Source organism: Castor canadensis, chromosome 2 (assembly GCF_047511655.1).
Source record: "Castor canadensis chromosome 2, mCasCan1.hap1v2, whole genome shotgun sequence".
NCBI lineage: Eukaryota > Metazoa > Chordata > Mammalia > Rodentia > Castoridae > Castor > Castor canadensis.
The window spans coordinates 157,657,888-157,677,423 of NC_133387.1; the positions used below are offsets into that span (position 1 = coordinate 157,657,888).

General features: G+C 47.0%; 1 protein-coding gene across 8 annotated transcripts in view; it reads right to left on the reverse strand.

Moving 5' to 3' along the window:
- The window catches only part of Dapk2 (death associated protein kinase 2), a 113,024-nt gene that overhangs the window by 20,090 nt on the left and 73,398 nt on the right, over positions 1-19,536 (reverse strand). For all 8 annotated transcript variants that reach the window (XM_074066175.1, XM_020153083.2, XM_074066174.1 and 5 more), the window contains 2 exons: positions 18,817-18,955; positions 3,074-3,203 (listed from right to left, as the gene is read on the reverse strand). In XM_074066175.1, coding sequence (XP_073922276.1) covers positions 3,074-3,203; positions 18,817-18,955 — 269 coding nt within the window. The remainder of the gene's footprint in view (positions 1-3,073; positions 3,204-18,816; positions 18,956-19,536) is intronic.

A 19,536-nucleotide genomic window follows, 5' to 3' on the forward strand; every position in this document is an offset into this window, starting at 1 on the left:
TTGTTGATGCACAGGTAGGAACGAGAGCTGAGTCAATGACATGGTGACCAGGAGAGGGTGTAGAGTAGGAGAGAAGACTCTGCTGAAGACAGAAGAGGACTATATGTGGCCCAGCAGTCAAGCAAATAAACAGTGGAGAGTGAGTGTTGAATGTCATGCTCACTGCATGAACTGAGTAGAAAATGGAGATCAGACTGTCAATAACTTTTTAAAAGGTTGGGCAATGAAATGGAGATAAAAGGAGGGCAGTGCCTCCTTGAGAAGGAGGAAGGATTGAGACCTGCTTAACTGCTAATGGAAAAGGTAGAGTGGGCTGGGTGTGGTGGTCCATGCCTGTAACCCCAACACTTGGGAGACAAAGACAGGAGGATTGTGAGTTATATAGTGAGTTCCAGGCCAGCCTGAGCTACATAGTGAGAACTTGGCTCAAAAAATAAACAACCCACTAGGCAAGGTGGCTTACGGATGTAATCTCAGCTACTCAAGAGGTGGAGATCAGAAGGATCATGGTTTGAGGCCAGCCCAGGGCAAAAAGTTAACAGCTTGGCATGGAGGCACACACCTGTCATCCCAGCTACTAAAGGAAGCTATAAATAGGAAGATGAAAGTCTAGGCCAGCCCAGACAAAAACTTGAGACCCTATTCCAAAAATAACAAAAGGATGAAAAAGGGGTGAGGGTGTGGCTCAAGTGATAGAGAACCTTCCTAGCAAGCTCAAGGTCCTGAGTTCAAACCCTAGTACTGCCAAAACAAACAAATGAGCAATAAAAAAAGGTAAAGAGTAGGGAAGGCTAAGTTTGTTTATTTAGAACAATAAACCATTGCATCTACAGGGTGCATTTGTAGGGGAGGTAGGAGAGAGGGATGAAAAGAAAAAAGAAAATTTCTGTCAAGAATCCAGTTGTGATGAATGTGGTGGTATGCACCTTCATTCCCAGCTACTCAGGAGGCTGAGACCCCATCTCCAAAAAAATAAGAGAGAGAAAGAGAAAGGGGCGGGGGAGAGAGAGAAAGAGAGAGAGAAAAGAAGAAGGAGGAGGAAGATAAGGAGGAGGAGGAAAGGAGGAAGAGAAGAGAGAGGGAGGGAGGGAGGGAAGGCAGGAGGAAGGGAGGATCTAGTTGCATGCTGGAGAGCACTTTGGTATACCTAGTCATACCAAAGCTGCTTATGGCAGCTGACAATAACTTTATTGCCCTGGGTCTCATACTGAAATTTCAAAGGAATGGTGAGAGTAGAGGAAAGTGTAACCTGTTTCTCAGGAATTTTTTTTTTTTGTGGTACTGGGGGTGTTGAACTCAGGGCCTCATGCTTGCTGGGCAAGCACTTGCTAGGCAGGTACTCAGGTACTCTACCACTTGAGCCCCTCTACCAGACCTTTCAAGGGGTCTTGGGAAAAGAAAGTCATTATCATTTTAGCAGGGCCTTAGAGAAGTCATCCTAGATATCCGTAAGGTACAACCAGTGCAAACAAAACCACTCAGGCTCATAAGAGCCAACTGTGTGCATCCCTTCCCAACTCTGTATTAAGTGACAATATGCTAATAGGTTGAAACTGGCCAATGTTTTTGTTTTGAGATGTGGTTGTTAAACATTTATCATCACACCACTGGACAAAGCCCTCCACAGTCTGGTCTAGCTATCAGAAACCCATTCACACTGACAGTCTGGTTTGAATACTCAGCTCTATCCAGAATGGGAAGTAGTCTTAGCTCAAATAAATGTACTCATTCTGGTCTTACTCCTCTGCTACAATATAACTGAACCAGGGACGTGTTCCTCTTCTACCCTGGCTCTCTTCCCAGCCCCTCCAGACACTTCTCCCATCTCCCTCACTGACTCAAGGCCATGACTGATCCCACTGACTTTGCCAGTGTGAAGATCTTATCTGAATAGTCTTCCAACAGCTGTCTATATTACCTGCTTTTTAATTAAATACACCCTTGTCTTGTGGTACCTCTTCTTCCATTATTGCCCTGGATTTCTAATTGAATTATTTACTGTTACTGAACAATTGGTATAAACTTAACTAACAAACATATGCATTTTTACCACATATGTGAATGGTGGGCAGTAACTGTTCTCTTAGACAAAGTTCAAGACTACATGTCTTGTACCCATGTCCAAGTTGGTTCTTCCACCAACTTAGAACTTTGGTGTGTCATTCTGAGCGTGGCTCCTCACCATCAATGTCTGCAGAACTAATACCTGGGGCCTGAAAGTTCATCAGGGTGGTAGGTCTGACATACTCATTTTTTGCTTTTTTGTTTGTTTGCAGTGCTAGGGACTGAACCCTAGGCCTTGTGCTAGCTAGGCAAGCATTCTACTACTGAGTTACACCCCCAGCCTTCTGTTTTCCTTTTTTATTAGACTCTGGTCAGGAGTTTCAGTCCTCAGGTTTTAAGGAGACCATGTCCTCTCTGCATCTCTGACATTCCAACTCCCAAAGCTGAGAGATAGGTGGTGGATCTCAACTCTCAATCCTTTCCTTTCTGTAAGGCTATTTCTTTGTGATCCCCGTCTTGTGGCCCAAGCCCAACAAGGGGGCTTTGGGGTACAGAACAGGAGGAGCCTGGACAAAGGGTAAGAGAAACAGGGAAGAAAGAGTGGCCAGGGCCCGACTGGAACTGGGCATTCCAGGCAAGACTAAAGAGCAGGCACACAGGAGAGGCAGGTGGGCGGATTCCACATCTGGCAGATGATTGCCTTTGTCCTTTGCAGGAAATCAAAAGCTCCTCCAGAGAAGGTTGAACTCGTGGGAATGCAAGAGGGTAAGGTGATTTTAAATCTATACAATAAACTCATCTAAGAGCATGAGGAGGGGAAGATTTAACTCTGAAAAGTGCTCTAGCCCCACCTGGCCACCCTCTGTCCCACTGGGCACTCAAAGCCAGCACCTGGACCCTTACCCAGGGGCCTAGCAAGACACTTCCCTACCTGTTAGGTTTCCACGGGAATCCCAAGGCACCACCTCTCAGCCAGAGACATAGCCCCGGATACAGGCTTTGTTCCTGGGATTTCTCTACCTTTGTATGCCAGATTTTTAGCTGAGAGAGAAACAGACCTAAAACTCACCAACAAATTCTGGTGTCCCAAAAATGTTCTTAAATTCAACTCCATCTTGTATTTCATGAGCCAGGCCAAAGTCAATCAGCTTGATGTGTGGAATGGGAATATTCTTGTCTAACAACATAATATTTTCTGGCTGGAGAACAAAACACAACAAAACAAAAAAAGGAAGGAAGAAAAGAAAAGATGGTAATTAGAGCCCTGTTTTGTGTTTTTGCTTTGGGTTGGGGTAGGGTTTGGCATTCTTTTTTAGGAGACTGAAACAGCATAACTCTTGTTTTTGTGTCCTCGGTCTTCGGTGAGCTTGAGGCAGAGCTCCCAGGGCAAGGTCCGGCTTTTACTAAAACAGATGCTAACAGCACAACTGGAGAATTTGGCCTTAGTTCCTTTTGTCTCCAAATGGCAGTGCTTCTGTTTTCTCACCTGTCAAATGGGATCAACCAGATACTTGCAGCATTCCTCCTCTCTGTGGGTATGATGGGGTCAGGGCATCACCAATTAGCCTTGGTTTACACTAGACTTGTTGCTTCTGACCATATCTTTCCCCTGGCCAGCCAGCTTCCTGTTGACAACTCTCTCCTCCAGTAACTTACTGTGTAGCCCATACTTCTCTATGTATTAACTATTTTTTTCCCTCAGCAGGACACAGGGGAAAATGCACATGATTTCCAGGGAAAATACCAGCTGTGCATGCTATTTCCAGTCCTCAAACAGCTGCCAGGTATTACAAACCAATGCAGGGACAAGGGCAGCCCTGCACAGACCCTTACACTCTCCCAGTTCCCTGGAAAGCTGGAACAGGGTCCTGAGCTCTACCCTTCTTATTCCCACCCAACTACTCAACCTAGGAAGAGGATAAATAGCTCTCCCTCCACTTCCCCCATGAATGTCCCAGATTCTATTCAAACTGGAATGCCATGAAAACTTCACCCACATAAAACGGTACACCAACGTTCAGAGCAACATGTTCACAATAGCCCCGAAGAGGATAGTGTCCATCAACTGAAGAATGAATAAACAAAATGTAAAATACCATATCACATATAATATCCATGTAAGAGTACTATTTCACCATAAAAAGGAATGAAGTCAAAGAAAAAGACAAAAGGGAACAAAGTACCGATCCATGCTACTGCATGGATGAACCTTGAAAGCATTATGCTAAGCGAAAGAAGCCAGACACAAAAGGCTATGTATCATGTCATAAACATGAAATATTGTAAATATTTCCCTGTAAATATCCAGAACAGGCAAATCCACAGAGACAGAAAGTAGGTATGTAGGTAGTTGAATAGGACTAGGGGGAGGGGGAGGGGAGTAACTGCTAACAGATTCATGGTTTCTTTCTGGGGTGATAAAGTTGTTCAAAAAATAATTCTAAAATTATACTGTAAATGATTGTGGTGTTATTTATATAAGTAAATGAAACACATAAAGTAAAGTGGGTAAATTATATCATATGCATGTGAATTATATTTCAATAAGGCTGATAAGTAAATAAATGTTTAAGAAGATTGGAGGCCCCCATTCTCAAGGCACTGAATGATTTCTCACCTTGTGCCTATGCTCACTCCATTTGCCTGACCCAGAGGCATTCTGTACATCTGCTTGTAGTGAAATCCCCCAAGCTAAGCTAGTCTCACCCTTAAGCCCTTCCTCTCAATTCCCAAGCCTCTCCATGCTTCATGCTTGTTTAGACCTTTTGTTAGGACATTTGGCCTGTGCTCCCAGGTCTTTGCCTAACTCCCCAGCAGAACTGCCCTCAGCTGGAGAGAGGACCCAGATCCCTGATGGTGGTAGGTGAGCATGGCCCTAACTCTTAGCTGGACCCATATTGAGTCTGGATTGGAGCCCTGCCCCAGGTGTCCCTGGCTCCCCGAAGTCTCTGTGACCTCCTGTCACAGAGGCTGGAAACTTTCACTCAAGGGAGCAGCTGAGGCCCTCCCCTGCATTTTTTCCACTTTAAAAAAAAATAATACATTTCCTTTTGCATTTTTAAAGCTTGTTTATTCTTATTCCCCTCTAGAGATTACTTTCAACTTTATTTTGAAAAAAATGTGTCAAAGTTCTTTCCAAGACAGAGCAGATTACTAGTCTCTGCAGAAAGGAGGTTAAGGGCAGGAGAGGTCCAGAGACAGGATTCAAGCAGGTGGCCCAAATTCAGTGCCCCAGGCCAGGCCTGCCACGATAGCCATGGACCTCAAGTGCCCTGGAACCCCCTGCAGTGAGCACCCTCTCTACTCCCTACCCTCTCCTGAGCAGGCAGCTTCTTCTTCCTTGTACTCACATTCCTTGGCCACCTGGTTAGGAACTGTTCCTCCAGGAAAGAGGCCCTAAGACCTCTGTTGGGTGCAGAAGCCAGGACCCAGACCCTCCTGACCACCATAGCTCAGGGCTCACATAACACCTACCAAATAGAATGGGGGTAGGAATCACAGGGGACAGGAGGGGACACCCCCGACCTGGTGATTCCCAGTACTATAGGGTAGCAGGGAATGAAGTGAGAGAGAAAAATTGATGCTGAAATATCTTTGGCAGTGCCACCCTGAGAGGAAACTCAGCTCCTTGCCTCACACCCACTCACTGCTGCAGTCCACAGTCCAGAGGAAATGGCCTTTTCAGTGGCTTATAAAAACCTCAGAGTAAGCCTACATTTTCTCAGCTGAGTTCCATTTGTTTCCAGCCCCACCCTAAGAACCTAACACAGACCAAGTGACTTATCTCCTGCTTTGAGCACTTTCCTGGCCCTGCCTTCTCCCCAAACCTAACTCCTCTTCACATTTCAATTAATATATCACCTTGTCCAGAAGGCCTTTCCTGGTCTCCCCTGCCCCTTACTGCCATCTCCTAGATCCCCAAACACCTGTACTTCTCCCGGTGCAATACTTCTTACACTGGTGGCTGTCTGATTGCTTATCTGTCTCCCTCCAATGGACTGAAAGCTTCCTATCATCTCCCCAGAGCTTGCGATAGAGCCTGGTAGCTACCAGTGCTCCATAAATGTTCCCCAAGGAAAGCAAAGTGCCATTCATCAAGCCCCTGCAATATGCAGGACCACATGCTAACGAGCACATGCCATACTTTGTACCTCACTCAACTCTCTCAGCTCCCCCATGTAATGTATGCTATTGCTCCTCTTTTGCAGAAAAAGAAGCTAAGACTATAACACCAGCTAGTGGACACAGAGATTTCAACATTTACCAGTCAGACCCCAAAGTCTTGCTCCTACCCAATAGATTAAATGATCCCCTTCCTGGCTTCTTGAAGGTCTATGACTCTATCCCAGACAGAACTGGGAATGACGCTTAAGCTGGGCAACCTGGGCAGACTCCTGTCTGGAGCAGGCACCTGCCTCTCACTCAGGGTACCTTTTCTTCTGGTGATGTTTTCATGAGGTGTATGCCTCTCCGGCTGTGTCCCCGGCCCACCCTCAGAGCCTCAGGAGCTCCTGAGCAGGATGTCCTCATTTCAGATGGGAAAACTGAGGTCCTGGCAGGAGAGGACCCAAGTTGGGTCTGCATGAAGGAACATGGGTCTTTCAGCCTGGGATGGGACCATGGGTCAGCAGGAATGCTCAGTTGGGTAGTTAGGACTGGGGCTCTGTCCCCACCTCATTGCTCACCCATTGGGCCATTTGGACCAGATGCACCTGCACACTCACACCCACCCTGACTGGGAGCTGACAGACCATGGAGTTCCTGCTTCCTTCCAAGGTTGGACAGGGACTTGGACTTCCATTTCTACAGCTTTCCCTGCTTTCAGAAAGTCTCCCTTCTTGCTCCCTTCTTGGGCATCCTGATGATACCCAGGAGACAGAGCAGATACTAACATTTACTACATAGTGCTCTACATGATCCTTGCAACCACCCTGAGTGGTAGGCACTGTTAATACTCCCATTCACAGATGAGGAAAGTGAATCTCAGAGAGCTAAATGATGTCCCCAAGGTCCAACAGCTCATAATGGCAGTCAGGAGTGCTTCCTGGCAGTCCAGCCCCTATTCCTCCCACCATATCACCCAATCTGATTACATAGGTACTGTGGTCCCAGTGACCACCAGAGAAATCCCAAATGCCCAGCATGATAACGAGGCACTTGGGCTCTGTGCTCCTCAAGCTGCCTGTCCAGTCTCTCCTTACTGCTCTACACCACTGCAGGGCAGGTACTACCAGCACCACATGCTACCTCCCAGTTCCCACTGGCTGCTCTTCTTACCTGGAAAGCCTTTCCTATTCCTCCTCACTCTTTCAGAGCTGAATCCCCATGATCCTGCTCCTTTTACTCCCTTCCTTTTCAATGACACTTCCCTGACCTTATGCTCTAACCCTCTCAGTGCCAATGCTTGCTAACAGGCCTAAGCTGTAGGCTGTCTCATCTGTGATACCACTTCCCTAGAAGATTACCTTTTCTCTGAGGAAACTCAATTCTCTCTTAAGATTCCTGGCATTGCCTCTGTTGTCTTGCCTGTTGTGTGTTTCATTAATATTTGTGGAAATAAATTGAAAGAAACCCAGCCAGTGACTCCTACTTTTCTGTCCTCTGAAGGCCCTTCACCACCACTAGGGGCGCCAGAGAGCACTCCTCCCTTAGGACTTGTCATAGAGCTGGTCTGAAAGGTAACTTGAGGGGCCAGCAAAGCAGCAATCTGCCTCCCCACCTCACTTTGGTTTGGTCTCTGACTCCCCCTCCCCCAAAAGAGCAGGGTGGTAGAAAAGATCCCAGATAGAAAGTTTCCTACGGATTGGGAAACTCAGTTTCAGCCTCACCATCTCAGGCTTGAGCGAGCTTAAGCAGACTACTTCCTTTCTCTGGGCCTCAGCCTTCAACTCTAAGCTAAATAAGGGATGCCATCCAAAGCCCCTTCAAGTTCTAGACTCAGGAATTTCAAGGAGGCCCACACTCCCAAGCTAGCTGGACAGATTTCCACTGCTCTAGGCCTCAAGGAAGGACATGAAAAAGCTCATGTCTCCCAGCCTCAGGTCAAGAAGGAAGAACAGGCGCTGTGATCACAGGCAGCCCAAGCCAGACCGCCATCTGGGTAGTATGATCCTATCCATCTTCCCTCACTCCTGTCATCCTCCCCAGCCTTATTTACTTCAACCAGACACGTCACCCACACACCTGACATCATCTCCAAAGCATGGCTGGAGGAAGGGATCACATTCCTATAGGTGCTGCTACAGCCTGGCCTCGGCCCTGCAGAGCCACCACCAGGAAGTGGAACTGCTCCACCTGTCAAAACAAACCTACTCAGCTCAGTCTTCCAGGCAGGTACCCTAGGCAGGCCCCTTCGTGTCCTGGTGGATCTGGCCAGAGGTGACTGCTGTGGTGCCAACTGGAAGCTAGTCCTCCACAGGGGAGTCATGTTCCATGGGCCCAGCATGGCATGGCCAGGAGCCCCAGCAGGATGAAGGCACCCTCAGGGGGGCTATGCAGTAAAATTCAAAACACAAGGGCTGAAGTCAGGCAGGCCTGGGTTCAAATCGCAGCTCTGCCACTCACAATATGAAAGTGTGCAAAGTCACTGGACCTCTTGGAAGCTCAGTTTCCCATTTGTAAAATGGGGTTGACACCTAGCAAGGCATAGCACTGCTCTGAGGAGTCAGAGATGTTGACTCAAGGAGAGTAGAGTGTCAAGACAGACTGCAGAGAACAGTGGCTACATTGGTTTGTTCTTTTCTGGAATGCATTGCTGACAATCATCCCTTAGAGCTCAGAATGATTGCCTTGAATCACTTGCCTTCTTACTTCATTTTGCAGAGAAGTCAAGAAGCTGCCAAGGTCACTGACCAAGGTGCAGAGCCCAACTCTGCTGAGCCCTGGCCCAGTGTACTCTCCAGGTGCCAGTGTGGGCTGCATGCTGCTGGGTGAGGCTGCTCAGCTCAGCAGAGCTAAGGCCTAGCCAAGTCTGCATAGGGAAAAGGAAGCTGCCTACAAATTTTCACTGGCAACGTAAGCCCAGCCCCAGTACTGGGCAATCTGAGAAAGCAAGGCCACTCACTGCCAGGCCTCTGTGGGCAGGTTTCCAGGGTGCTAGGGTTTGCTCTCCTCCCAGCATACTGGAGACAAGACCACAGGCAGCCTCGACCCCACCCTCTGGTGTGGCCTGTGTTCAATGTTCACCTCTGCCCAGTATTCAAGAACTCCTCCCCCACTCCCAGCTCATCCTCTGCAGCATCCTCACTACCTCCTTCTCCCCCACCCCAACCTGCAGTTCACTCTGCAAGAACCCCCCTGACTAGCTGCTCCTCCTGCCTCACCCACACAGGAAAGTCTACTGTGATCCACCCCTTCCAACACACACAGTCAGCTCTTCCTTGTCAAGGGCCTACATGGTACCCTGTCCATGCCTCTGACAGAGAGCCAACTGCAGTGTTATCACTTCCGTCATGTCCTGTCCCCACTGTAGTAAAGAGAGGCAAGGGCTTTGTCTCTCACTTCCATCTCTAGCACCCAAGAGCAGTTGTCATTGTAATAGGTGCCAGTTGTTATTTGCTAGACAAGCAAACGAATGGCCAATGCCATTATAGCTCATCTTTTGCACATCCTGCTTTTAGACCATTGACATAGACAATGGCTAAGAGCACAAGCCTTGGAATCTGGCTTCTGCCATTCATCAGCTGCCTGACACTGGGCAAGCTGCCGAGCTCTCTCAGCTCAGGCTTCTCACATATAAACTAGGAATAATAATGAAACCTACATCCAGAGAGTTATTTGGAGCATCAAACAATATAAGGAGGTCTATAGCCATCATCACCATACCTGTGACAATTCCCTTGATGATGTCTCTCCCTCCCAGAATGACACTCTTTGTCATCTGCCTATTGAATTCCTGCCCATTCTCTCAGGCTCTGCCAAAATCCTGTCTCCCCGCAGGAAGCATAGGCTGAGTCTGCAGCCCAGTCTCCTTCTCTCTCCAGGTTCCACCTGGTGCTACCTCCCACAACAGTCTCCATCCACTGTGTCTGAGCTGAGTGAGTGTCACCTCCCCTCCTGGTTTGCACACTTTCCAAGGGCAGATGCCCCTCCTGTATTCCTCAAAGCACCCAGCCAGAGGCCCACAAAGCCTTCCATAGCCTTACAGTTCACAAAGTCACCACGTCCATCTCTTTTGACCCTCACTCTGTATGGTCCTGCGGTCACTCCAGTTTTACAGACGAAGAAATCGAGGCACGAGAGGTCAAGTGTTGGCCCAGGGAGCCTCAGCCTTGGTGGTGGAGCTGACCCACATCCTGGGTGCACACACCTTCTCTCCCACATTGCCTCCCTTCCTCTAGTGGGCTCACCTCTGTCTGCTGGCACAGTGGACATTTCATGCTGTTCTGGTGCCTCGTCAGTTGCTGGCCCAGCTCCATGCTTTTCCCAGAAAATCCACAGCTGTGGCTTGGGGAAGGGCCTGAACTCAGTCACACTTGAATTTGTCAAAACACAGCCTCTGGTCACTCACCCATGGCCTCTGCTGCAGGGGGAGGCCACTGTGTGGGTCGAGTTCCTGCTACACTGATGGGTAAAGCAGGAAGGAAAACCACTACCTATTCTGTCTCTATCTCTGGAGAGAGGGCAAAGAAATGAAATTTTACTTTTAAGGCCATTCCAGGAACTGGGGATATGGCTTAATTGTATTGCACTTGTGTGGGATGTCCAAGGCCCTGTTTGATCCCCACCCCTGCAAACAAAATAAGATACAACAATAAAATTGAACAACAAAAACAAAACACCAAAGCCATCCTGGGTTGGATCAGTCAGCACCTGGCCTTCACAGCTGACAACCAGCATTTGCTGTGGGCTCTCCCTGGCTCATCCCTTCATCAGAACTGTGAGGCCACCAGGTGAGGTCAGGATGACAGGGGTCCCCAGCTAACCAGTGAAGAATCTGGGCCTGGATACTGGCATTTTGAGACAGGTTGTGCTTTGGGGGCTCCCATCTGTTCAGGGGCCAGTGGCCCCTCACGATCCCCTGGAGACTATATTAAATATACCAAGCTGCTGGATCCTCCTCATGAGGAGTGGGGCTCAGAGTCGGTGTGACAAATCAAACTTTGCAAGACGTCCAGTGTTTGGGAAGCCAGTGCTAAGGGGGCTCTGACTTCAGACAGACACAGGTTTGAGCTCCATTTCTGCCCCATGCTAGCTGTGTGACCATGGCAAACCATTCACTTCTCTGAGACTTGGACCCCTCATCTACCAAATGGGAAGGTTAACATGGTAAAGGATTCTGGAGCCCTCTAGCAACCTCCCTTTTCTATAAAGTGGGCATAATCACAGAGCCTCCTTCATAGCATTGTGTGCTACTAGCACACAATAGATGCAGAGCACTCAGAAAAGAAGCTGCATATAGTAAGTGCTCAATAAATGCTTGCTGTCATTGTTATTATACCACTGTTGCCACCACAACACTTCAGCCTGAATACAGCATTATCCTGCTAACAAAGTGCTTTTGCATATAGGGTCTCAGGAGCCAGAGGGGACTGGAGCCCACTGACTCATGACAGCCAATTGTTCACTTTGCAGAAATGTTCTGATCCAGTTGTTAAAGGGGCCTTTATTAAAAATAAATTACATAAATTCAAAAATAGCCAGGTGCCGGTGGCTCATGCCTGTATTCCTAGCTACTCAGGAGGCAGAGATCAGGATTGTCGTTTGAAGCCAGCCCAGGCAAACAATTTCACAAGACCCTATCTGGAAAAACCATTACAAAAATAGGGCTGGTGGAGTGGCCCCAACACTGAAAAAAAAAAATTAGGTTCAAACTATAAATTCTGCCAGGCACAATGGCTAATGCCTGAAATCCTTCTACTAGGAGGTAGAGATACAAGAATCATAATTTGAGGCCAACTGGGCAAAATAATAATAATAATAATAATGAGACCCTATCTCAAAAAATAAGGTAGGTTCAAGGCCAGCCCAGGCAAAAAGTTAGCAAGACCCCCATCTCAACAAACAAGCTGGGCATGGTGGGTTATCCTGTGATTCCAGCTATCCTAGAGACATAGATAGGAGGATTATGGTCTGAGGCTGGCCCAGACAAAAAGTGTAAGAGCCTATCTGAAAAATAATAAAGCAAAAAGGGTTTGGAAGCATGGCTCAAGTGCCTGCCTAGCAAAAAACCAGGCCCAATTCTGCCAAAACAAAAAAACAGAAACAAACAAACAAAAACACTACACATAGTTAAAACTCATAGCTTTCTTTTCAAAAAGCTGTATTTTAGTATTTTCCACTCTCTTTAGGTTATTTATGCCTTTTGCACCTGTATGTCCATGCATGGCACAATGCCGTGAAACTCTAGAAAGTCACCTCATGTTGGAAATTGGCAAACAGTACAAATCAGGACTCAACTTGTCTTTTTAAATCTAGACTATAAAAAGTTATGAAGACCACTTAATAACACAGATTAAATTTTAAAGGCGCCGTGTCTGTATTTTGTGACTAGCACAGAAAATGGAGTAAGTACTCTTCCAATATTCAAAACCTAATGTCAAATTCAGAGATGAAGTCACACATATCATGTGGCAAATAAGTGAAGTTCCAACATGATTTCATTGTCTCATGTTTACCTTACTTGATGTAAACAAAAGCATTAACCAACACTCCTGCTGGAACTACATTATCAGCTGCATCCGTAGCTTGGCTCCTGATACAAGAGTTTGACAGGAACCGAGGAAAGTGTGTTATGAGAATGAATTGACTATACAGAATTTATAATAAAAGTATTATATGCATATTTTATATATATTTTTCTTTTTTCGACAGCATCACAGTTGAACTCAGGGCCTCACACTTGCTAGGCAGGCACTCATCACTTGAGCCACTCTGCCAGACATATTTTATATTTTTAAGTTGTGTGTCACAAATCAAAACTTAAAGTAAACCTGCATGTGTATGAGAGTATGTGAGCGTGTATGTGATTATATGTGTGTGCATTTGGGTGTATGAGCATGTGTGTATGTTAGTATGTGTATACATGTGTGAGTGTACATATGTATATGTGTATGTACATGTGAATGTGTATATGTGACTACCTATGTGTGAAAGTATACCAGTGTGTATGAGGGTATGAGTCTGTATATGTGTGTAAGTGTGCATGTGAGTGTATGTATAGTGTTAATGTGTATGAGGTATGTGAATGTGTGAGAACACATATGTGTGTGAATGTATGTGCATGTGTAAGTGTGTATGTATACATGTATGAGTGTATATATGTGAGGTGTATATGTGTGTATGAGTGTGTACAAGTGTATGTGTGTGAATGTGAGTGTGTATATGAGTATGCATGTGTGTATGAGGGTGAGTGTGTATACATGTGTATGTGTGAGTGTATCATGTGTGTATCTGTGTTCAGTGTGTGAGAATGTGTGAGTGTGTGCATGTATGAGTGTGTGGGCATGCATGAGTTATGTGAGTGTGAGAATATATGTGTGAGAGCATGTGTGTAAACGCGAGTGTGCATGTGTGAGAGAATTGCATGTGAGGATGCATTTGTGTGAACGGGAGTATATATGTGAGCATTCGTGTGTGTGTGTGTGTACATATGTTTCCCTGCAGATCTCACTGTTACCAGAATACCACTGCACAGAACTTAAGCAAAACAGGTTATTGAGTTTTGCAGAGGAGGAAACTGAGGCATAAAGAAGCTGTTTTTTCAAGGTCACACAACCTGCAAGTGATGGAGCCAGGTTTGACCCCAGGTTGTCTGAGTGCTAAGATACCTGCTCTGACTACCCTACTTAGCAGTTTCCAGAATCAGATTCTTCCATTCCTGCTGGGATCTCCTGCAACCACAGGGCTCACAGTGGACTGTGGATGGGACTAGGAAGGTGCCATGTGAATGCACTGTCCTTCATGGAGAACAGATCTGGTCATGGCTCAGGGGAAGGGCAGTGGGGGCAGCAAGAGGCCTCTGAGCACCAACTGCAAGGGGAAAGGAAGTAAGAACAAAGGAAGGAGAAAGGACTGCATTTTCATTATGTTAGTTTTCCTCTTCTGAAAAATGGTGATTATGTTGGGCCCCACACAGAGTGAGAACCACCGTTCCTGCATTCCTGTGCCCCAAGCCCACAGCCCATTCCTACTCTCAAATGTATGCACATTCTACAGCTATTTATAATGCACAATTTTTAAATATGAGAAAGCAATGTAACCAGATGAGAAATGAACTATGCAAAGAATAGGTTAATAGCACAGTACAGACCTTGGATTGACTATACAGAAAGCGTGACGTGGACTGTTAGAACCTGCTGGTGACAGCCATCCTTTCTTGGAGTTTCCTCTTTGTTATTTGATACCTGTGTGATCCTGGTCAAGTTATTTAAATTCTCTGAATCTTAATTGCTTTTCATGTAAAAGAAGTGACAATTCCTTCTACTTCAATAAGGTCCAAGTGAGAAAGCAGACGTGTAAAGCTTGCTGCATTCTAGACAACCATATGCATTTAAAATACTACTACTGCATGCCCATCACACTGTGGACATGAGAACAGCTCAAAGGAAGATTCTGGGCACAGAGGAGCTTGGATTTTTTGGAGTTATCTGGCTCCTGTGGGAATTCACCCTCTTACCACTTTTCAAATAAATCAAGATCCCACTCAGAGTTCTGGGTTCCTGGCTCATATATAGTTTTAATCATTTCTCAAAACTTGTTCTTTTTACTTAAAACATCACCAGTACATGGTAGAAAACCTGCCTAGCAAGTGTGAGGCCCTGTGTTCAAACCCTACTATTAGCTGGTGGAGTAGCTCAAGTGGTTGAGTGCCTGCCTCGCAAACATGAGGCCCTCAGTTCAAGCCCCAGTACCACAAAAAAAAAAAAAGTCACCAGTCCTGAGGACTACCTTCCATTTCAGAGTTCTCAGACTGGATCAGATTAACGTAGGTGAGCAGAAGCGGTAGGACACACCCATGCTTGGAGGGGAAATTCCCAAATCCAAAATAAGCACAAACCAGCACACCAGCCCCCTCTGCAAGCCTTTATTTGAGCAGGTGTCATGCAGAGGGTGATGTTCCTAGGTGGTACTTGTCCCATTTCCTGGTGATCTGTCCTACAGAAGGCATGTCTGATACTTCCTAGTACTGAGGGGCAACCAGTCTGTGTCCCTTCCATCTGTGTAATGACAGGGGAACACCTTCTACCCTTCCACCCCACCCACCCCCATCTGCAGTGAGTTTACAATATACAGCACGATGATCTCCACTCTGTTGAGAGCTCACCCTTTGGAAGTGGGTGTTGGTTGAGAATGCATTAGTCTTTATTTCAGATGACCTCCCACTGAGTCTCACTATGCCTTCTCCCTGTAGACAGTGGGCCTGTGAAAGGCAAGGGCCATGTCATATTGATGTTTGTCACTCTCCCCTTGGGCTACAATAAGTCCTCAATAAATGTTCACATTAGTAAACTAAACCCTGCCTGTAACCTCTTTCGTACTTTGCACGTGAGACACGAAAGAGCCGTGGCTATCAATGAGAGCATTTGGTCTTCACTAAGGCGCTCACTCATTCTCTCACTCATCCACTCAACACTGAGTTGACTAACCACATGTTGGCAGCAGCAAGTGATTCCTAATGCTGAATGCTCCCAGCAGAAGTTTGTACAAAGGGTGACAGAAGCAAGGGTGGGTGGGGGTGTGGATTAGTTCTTGCTATGTTTTTGGGAGGTGGCAGGGTTCCCTGAGAAAATGGTATTTTCCCTCAGGGTTCCCTGAGAAAAGGGCTTCCCAGAGAAAATGGGTACAAGCCCTAAAGGATGAAAGAAAGTGCATGAGAAGGAAAAAGGAAGCACAAAAGCCACCTGGATGGGAACAGCAAGAACAGAAGAGGCCAGAAGATGCACCTGTCATCTTGTTGCCTTGATCTGTCTATCCATCTGCTCTGTCATAAGCACCAGAGGCCTAACTGTCCCTAGCAGTGGCTGAACACAAGAGGAACTTGTCAACCACCTGCTCTTTCAATCTGGAAAAGGTACTCAGAGAACAGCCTATGGGTAGGGTGGCTGTGTCCTGGGGCAGCCAGGCTAGCCTGACTTGCTTGACAAGGAGTAACAGAATACAGCAACAGGGAAAGGAGAGGCCCCTCATGGAAAAGGAATACCAGGAAGAAAAATTGGGTTTTAGATGGTGGGAACCAACATGGAACCAAGATGTCTCCTCTAAGGTACCAGGGGACCTTCTGCATGATCTCCCCAGCTGGAGAAAAGTCCCAGCGGGGAGGCACATAACTCATGGCTAGCTGCATAGAGTGTCACCCCAGTCAGGGGGCAAGCCCTCTGAGGTCCAGCTGCTCATCCCTTCCTGGTGTTGCCCGGCTGGGCCTGGGCCAAGGGACCAATGGTAGGGAGAGTCAGAGAGCTGAGTCCACACTCTGAGGTTATGTGGCCATGGATGGAGATAGCAGTATCCTCACCTTTCACACACCTGGGAAAACCAGACGGTCTCTAGATCATGGCAAATGTCTAGACTGAGTTCTGAAGCTAAATACCAGCCTGCTACAGTCCCACGCAGCCTATCTCAGCTCTCTTGCTGAGCAGTTTAGAACTGCACTAGCAGTGTTTGTTTTCCCAGTGCATCAGAAAAACATTGTAACAAGAGTTGTGTTTTCTTTTCCTCTCTTTCTGGGAAGGGAACTAACAATAGTAGCACAAAGTGTCTATTCCATATTCACCACTAACTGCTTATTCTCTCCTGTGACTCTGCCAGGTGGGTGGTGGTATTAGCATTGAGGCTAAAAAACTGAGATTCAGATGTAACCTGGTACGTGGCAGAGTGAGAGCAAACCCCAACTAGCTGACTCCAAGCCAGTACTGCCGGCCACCACAGCAAGCTGCTGTAGTCACAAACCTACCACCAGGAACCTGCTGGCTCCAGAAACCACTCCTATCTTTAACCAGTCATTAGATAAAAGACAGAGGAGCCTGTTTTGAGGCAGTTTCCTGGAGGCAGAAAAGACACAGGAAAACAGAAGTTAATTGTCCTTGGCATTGCCAGGTAGGAGACGCAGGTGCAATCCAGACAGGCTGTTTCCTGTTGTAGAAACACCCTGAGGTCCAAAGGCTTTCCCAGTCCTCACCCTCTTCTGTGACCACCAACTCTGACTCTGTGACACCTAAGGAGAACTCTGCAGGACAGCTTCTGTAGGAGGGATTCAAACTACTGTGGCAATTAGCACCAGGAGGGGGGCAGGTCACAGCTGGTAACCCTGTAAAGCAGAAGCAGAGCTGGGGTAGAGCCATGTGTGGGAACAGCCCACACATTGGCACAGCCACTGTGAAACCATGGGCACATACCCTCTCTGGGCCAGTCTCCCAAGCCGGAACTTGGTGTCACCCTGGACTCTGCCTACTCCTTCGCCTTTCCATGGAATTAGCTTAATCAATCCTCGGATCAACCTCTGCAATAGGTCGTGAATCAGTTCCTCCTTATGGCTCACCCAGATAACTGCATTAGCCTCTTCTGCTAGGCTACCAGCTGCTGGGATGTCCCCATTCTATCTATCTTCCCAGCCAGAAGGCTAATCCTGGAAGGCGGACCTGCTCGCCTGGCCCCCATATCTCTGAGGGTAAAGTGCAACGTTCCTTGGCTTAGCTCCTATGTCTCTTATTGGCTTCCTGCCTTCTTCCTGGCCTCTTTTCCAGCCACCCTGAACACACTTCCCTTGTCTGTACTTCTCTGAATATATCATGCTGTTTGTGACCACGTAGACTTCTGGCCTGACTTCCTTAGAAGGCCATTTCCTCTGCTAACACCTGCTAGTTCTTCAGAAAACTCAACTCAAATACCACCTCTTCCAGGAGGCCCACATCTAACTTAGAAGTCCCCTCCTTTGGGCTCCAAGCCCCATTGTGCTTCCCTCTATCACAACACTTAGAGCTGTTAATCTTTCTTTTCTGTTTACTGCACTAAGTTCCTTGGAAAAGAGGAACCAAGCCCAGACAGGGTTCAGGTGATTTTGTATCTGCAGTAATACCCAGGCACCCAGCACTGTGCTTGAAAGACCACAAGGATTTCTACACAGAAGAGTGAATGAGTCTCTTCCTGTAAACATAGGTCTGACCGTGAGTTTGAGGACCTCCATATGTAGTCTTCAAAGGCCCATCAATCTGTGTGCCTGAGCTTGGTTATTAAGGGAGCCAATTTTACTTTGACCATTCTTGCTTCATGAGGTCCTATGTGGTCACAGTGAACTTTCTTGACCTGAAGACCAGTTACCACAAATGATCAGTAGGCCCTGGAAGCAGTTCTATGGCCAAAGCTTGGGGCAGGGTAGGAGAGGGCAGCCAGCAGTCTCTGGGCTCCAAGATCTATAACCTCTGGTAGAAAGAGGCTGGAGATCATGCTATGCTGAGTCTGGAGTGCCAGCCAACCACAGCATTCTTCCAAACCCTGCTGGTTCTGTCTACTCATGACTTAGCTCTTTGTTGTTGAAAAGTTCAGTCTTGTGAAATGCGTTTGGTTTCAAGTTTCCTGTTACTACTGTATTTATTTAAAAATTATGCCTCAGCTGTTCCCTGAAGAGATAAGGTGCCTATAGTTGATCTAGAAGCTTCTCACAGTCAACCCCCATGTGCAGAAGACCTGATAGTGAAGTGAAACTGAAGAGGTAGACACTTGGTTGTGTGTCATTTCCTCTCAGAAGCTCAGGGTTTTTAATGTAAGGCAAGGGAAGAGGGCCAAGTGAGCACTGAGTCCCTCCTGGGAATGACACTGGGAGGGATGGGGCCCCATCTTCCTAAACTCTAGTTCTTTTCCTTTACTCCCTTTACTGACCTTGAGATCAAAGTGAGCAATTTTCTTTGTGTGAAGGTAGTTCACCCCGTCCAGGATCTGTTTAATGAAGCTGGTGGCTTCTTCCTCACTCAGTGACTCCTTCTGGGCCAGGAAATCAAACAGCTCTCCTCCAGACACTCTGCAAGACAGCAGCAGGGAGGCCAGGTCCAGTCATTTCTGCATGTTACAAGGCCGAGCTTATGGGTGCAGAACCTGAACCTGACCCCCAAGGCACCCTAGAAAGCAGAATCCCCCTTGCCCTGTCTGGGGCTTTATCCAATCAGAACCCAAGACTGGCTGCTTCTGATTCCTTTTAGATCTCAAGGGCAGGAATCCCCTTAGGGCTCACATTCTAGGCCTACCACCCTCCACACACACACACACACACTCCCTGTGACTCTGGATGTTACCCTGAGTCACTCCATTTTGGGTACAAATGCTAAGGCAGAATGATTTGGCATCTTGTTTGTACATGTGCATAGCCACCATCTGCCCAGCACTACCATAAGGCACAGACTGGTGCCTTATTTGTGTTAACAAAAACCTACCACCTGTGAGCTTATCAGACCCACCAGACCAATGAATGATGCAACCCCCTCACCCAAAATACATAAAAAGAGAGACATCACAGACTGTAGCACAGCCCACACATCACTATCATCGACCCCCTCCAGTGTATTTGTCACAGCATTTGCCCAGGAGAATACTAGGTAACAAATG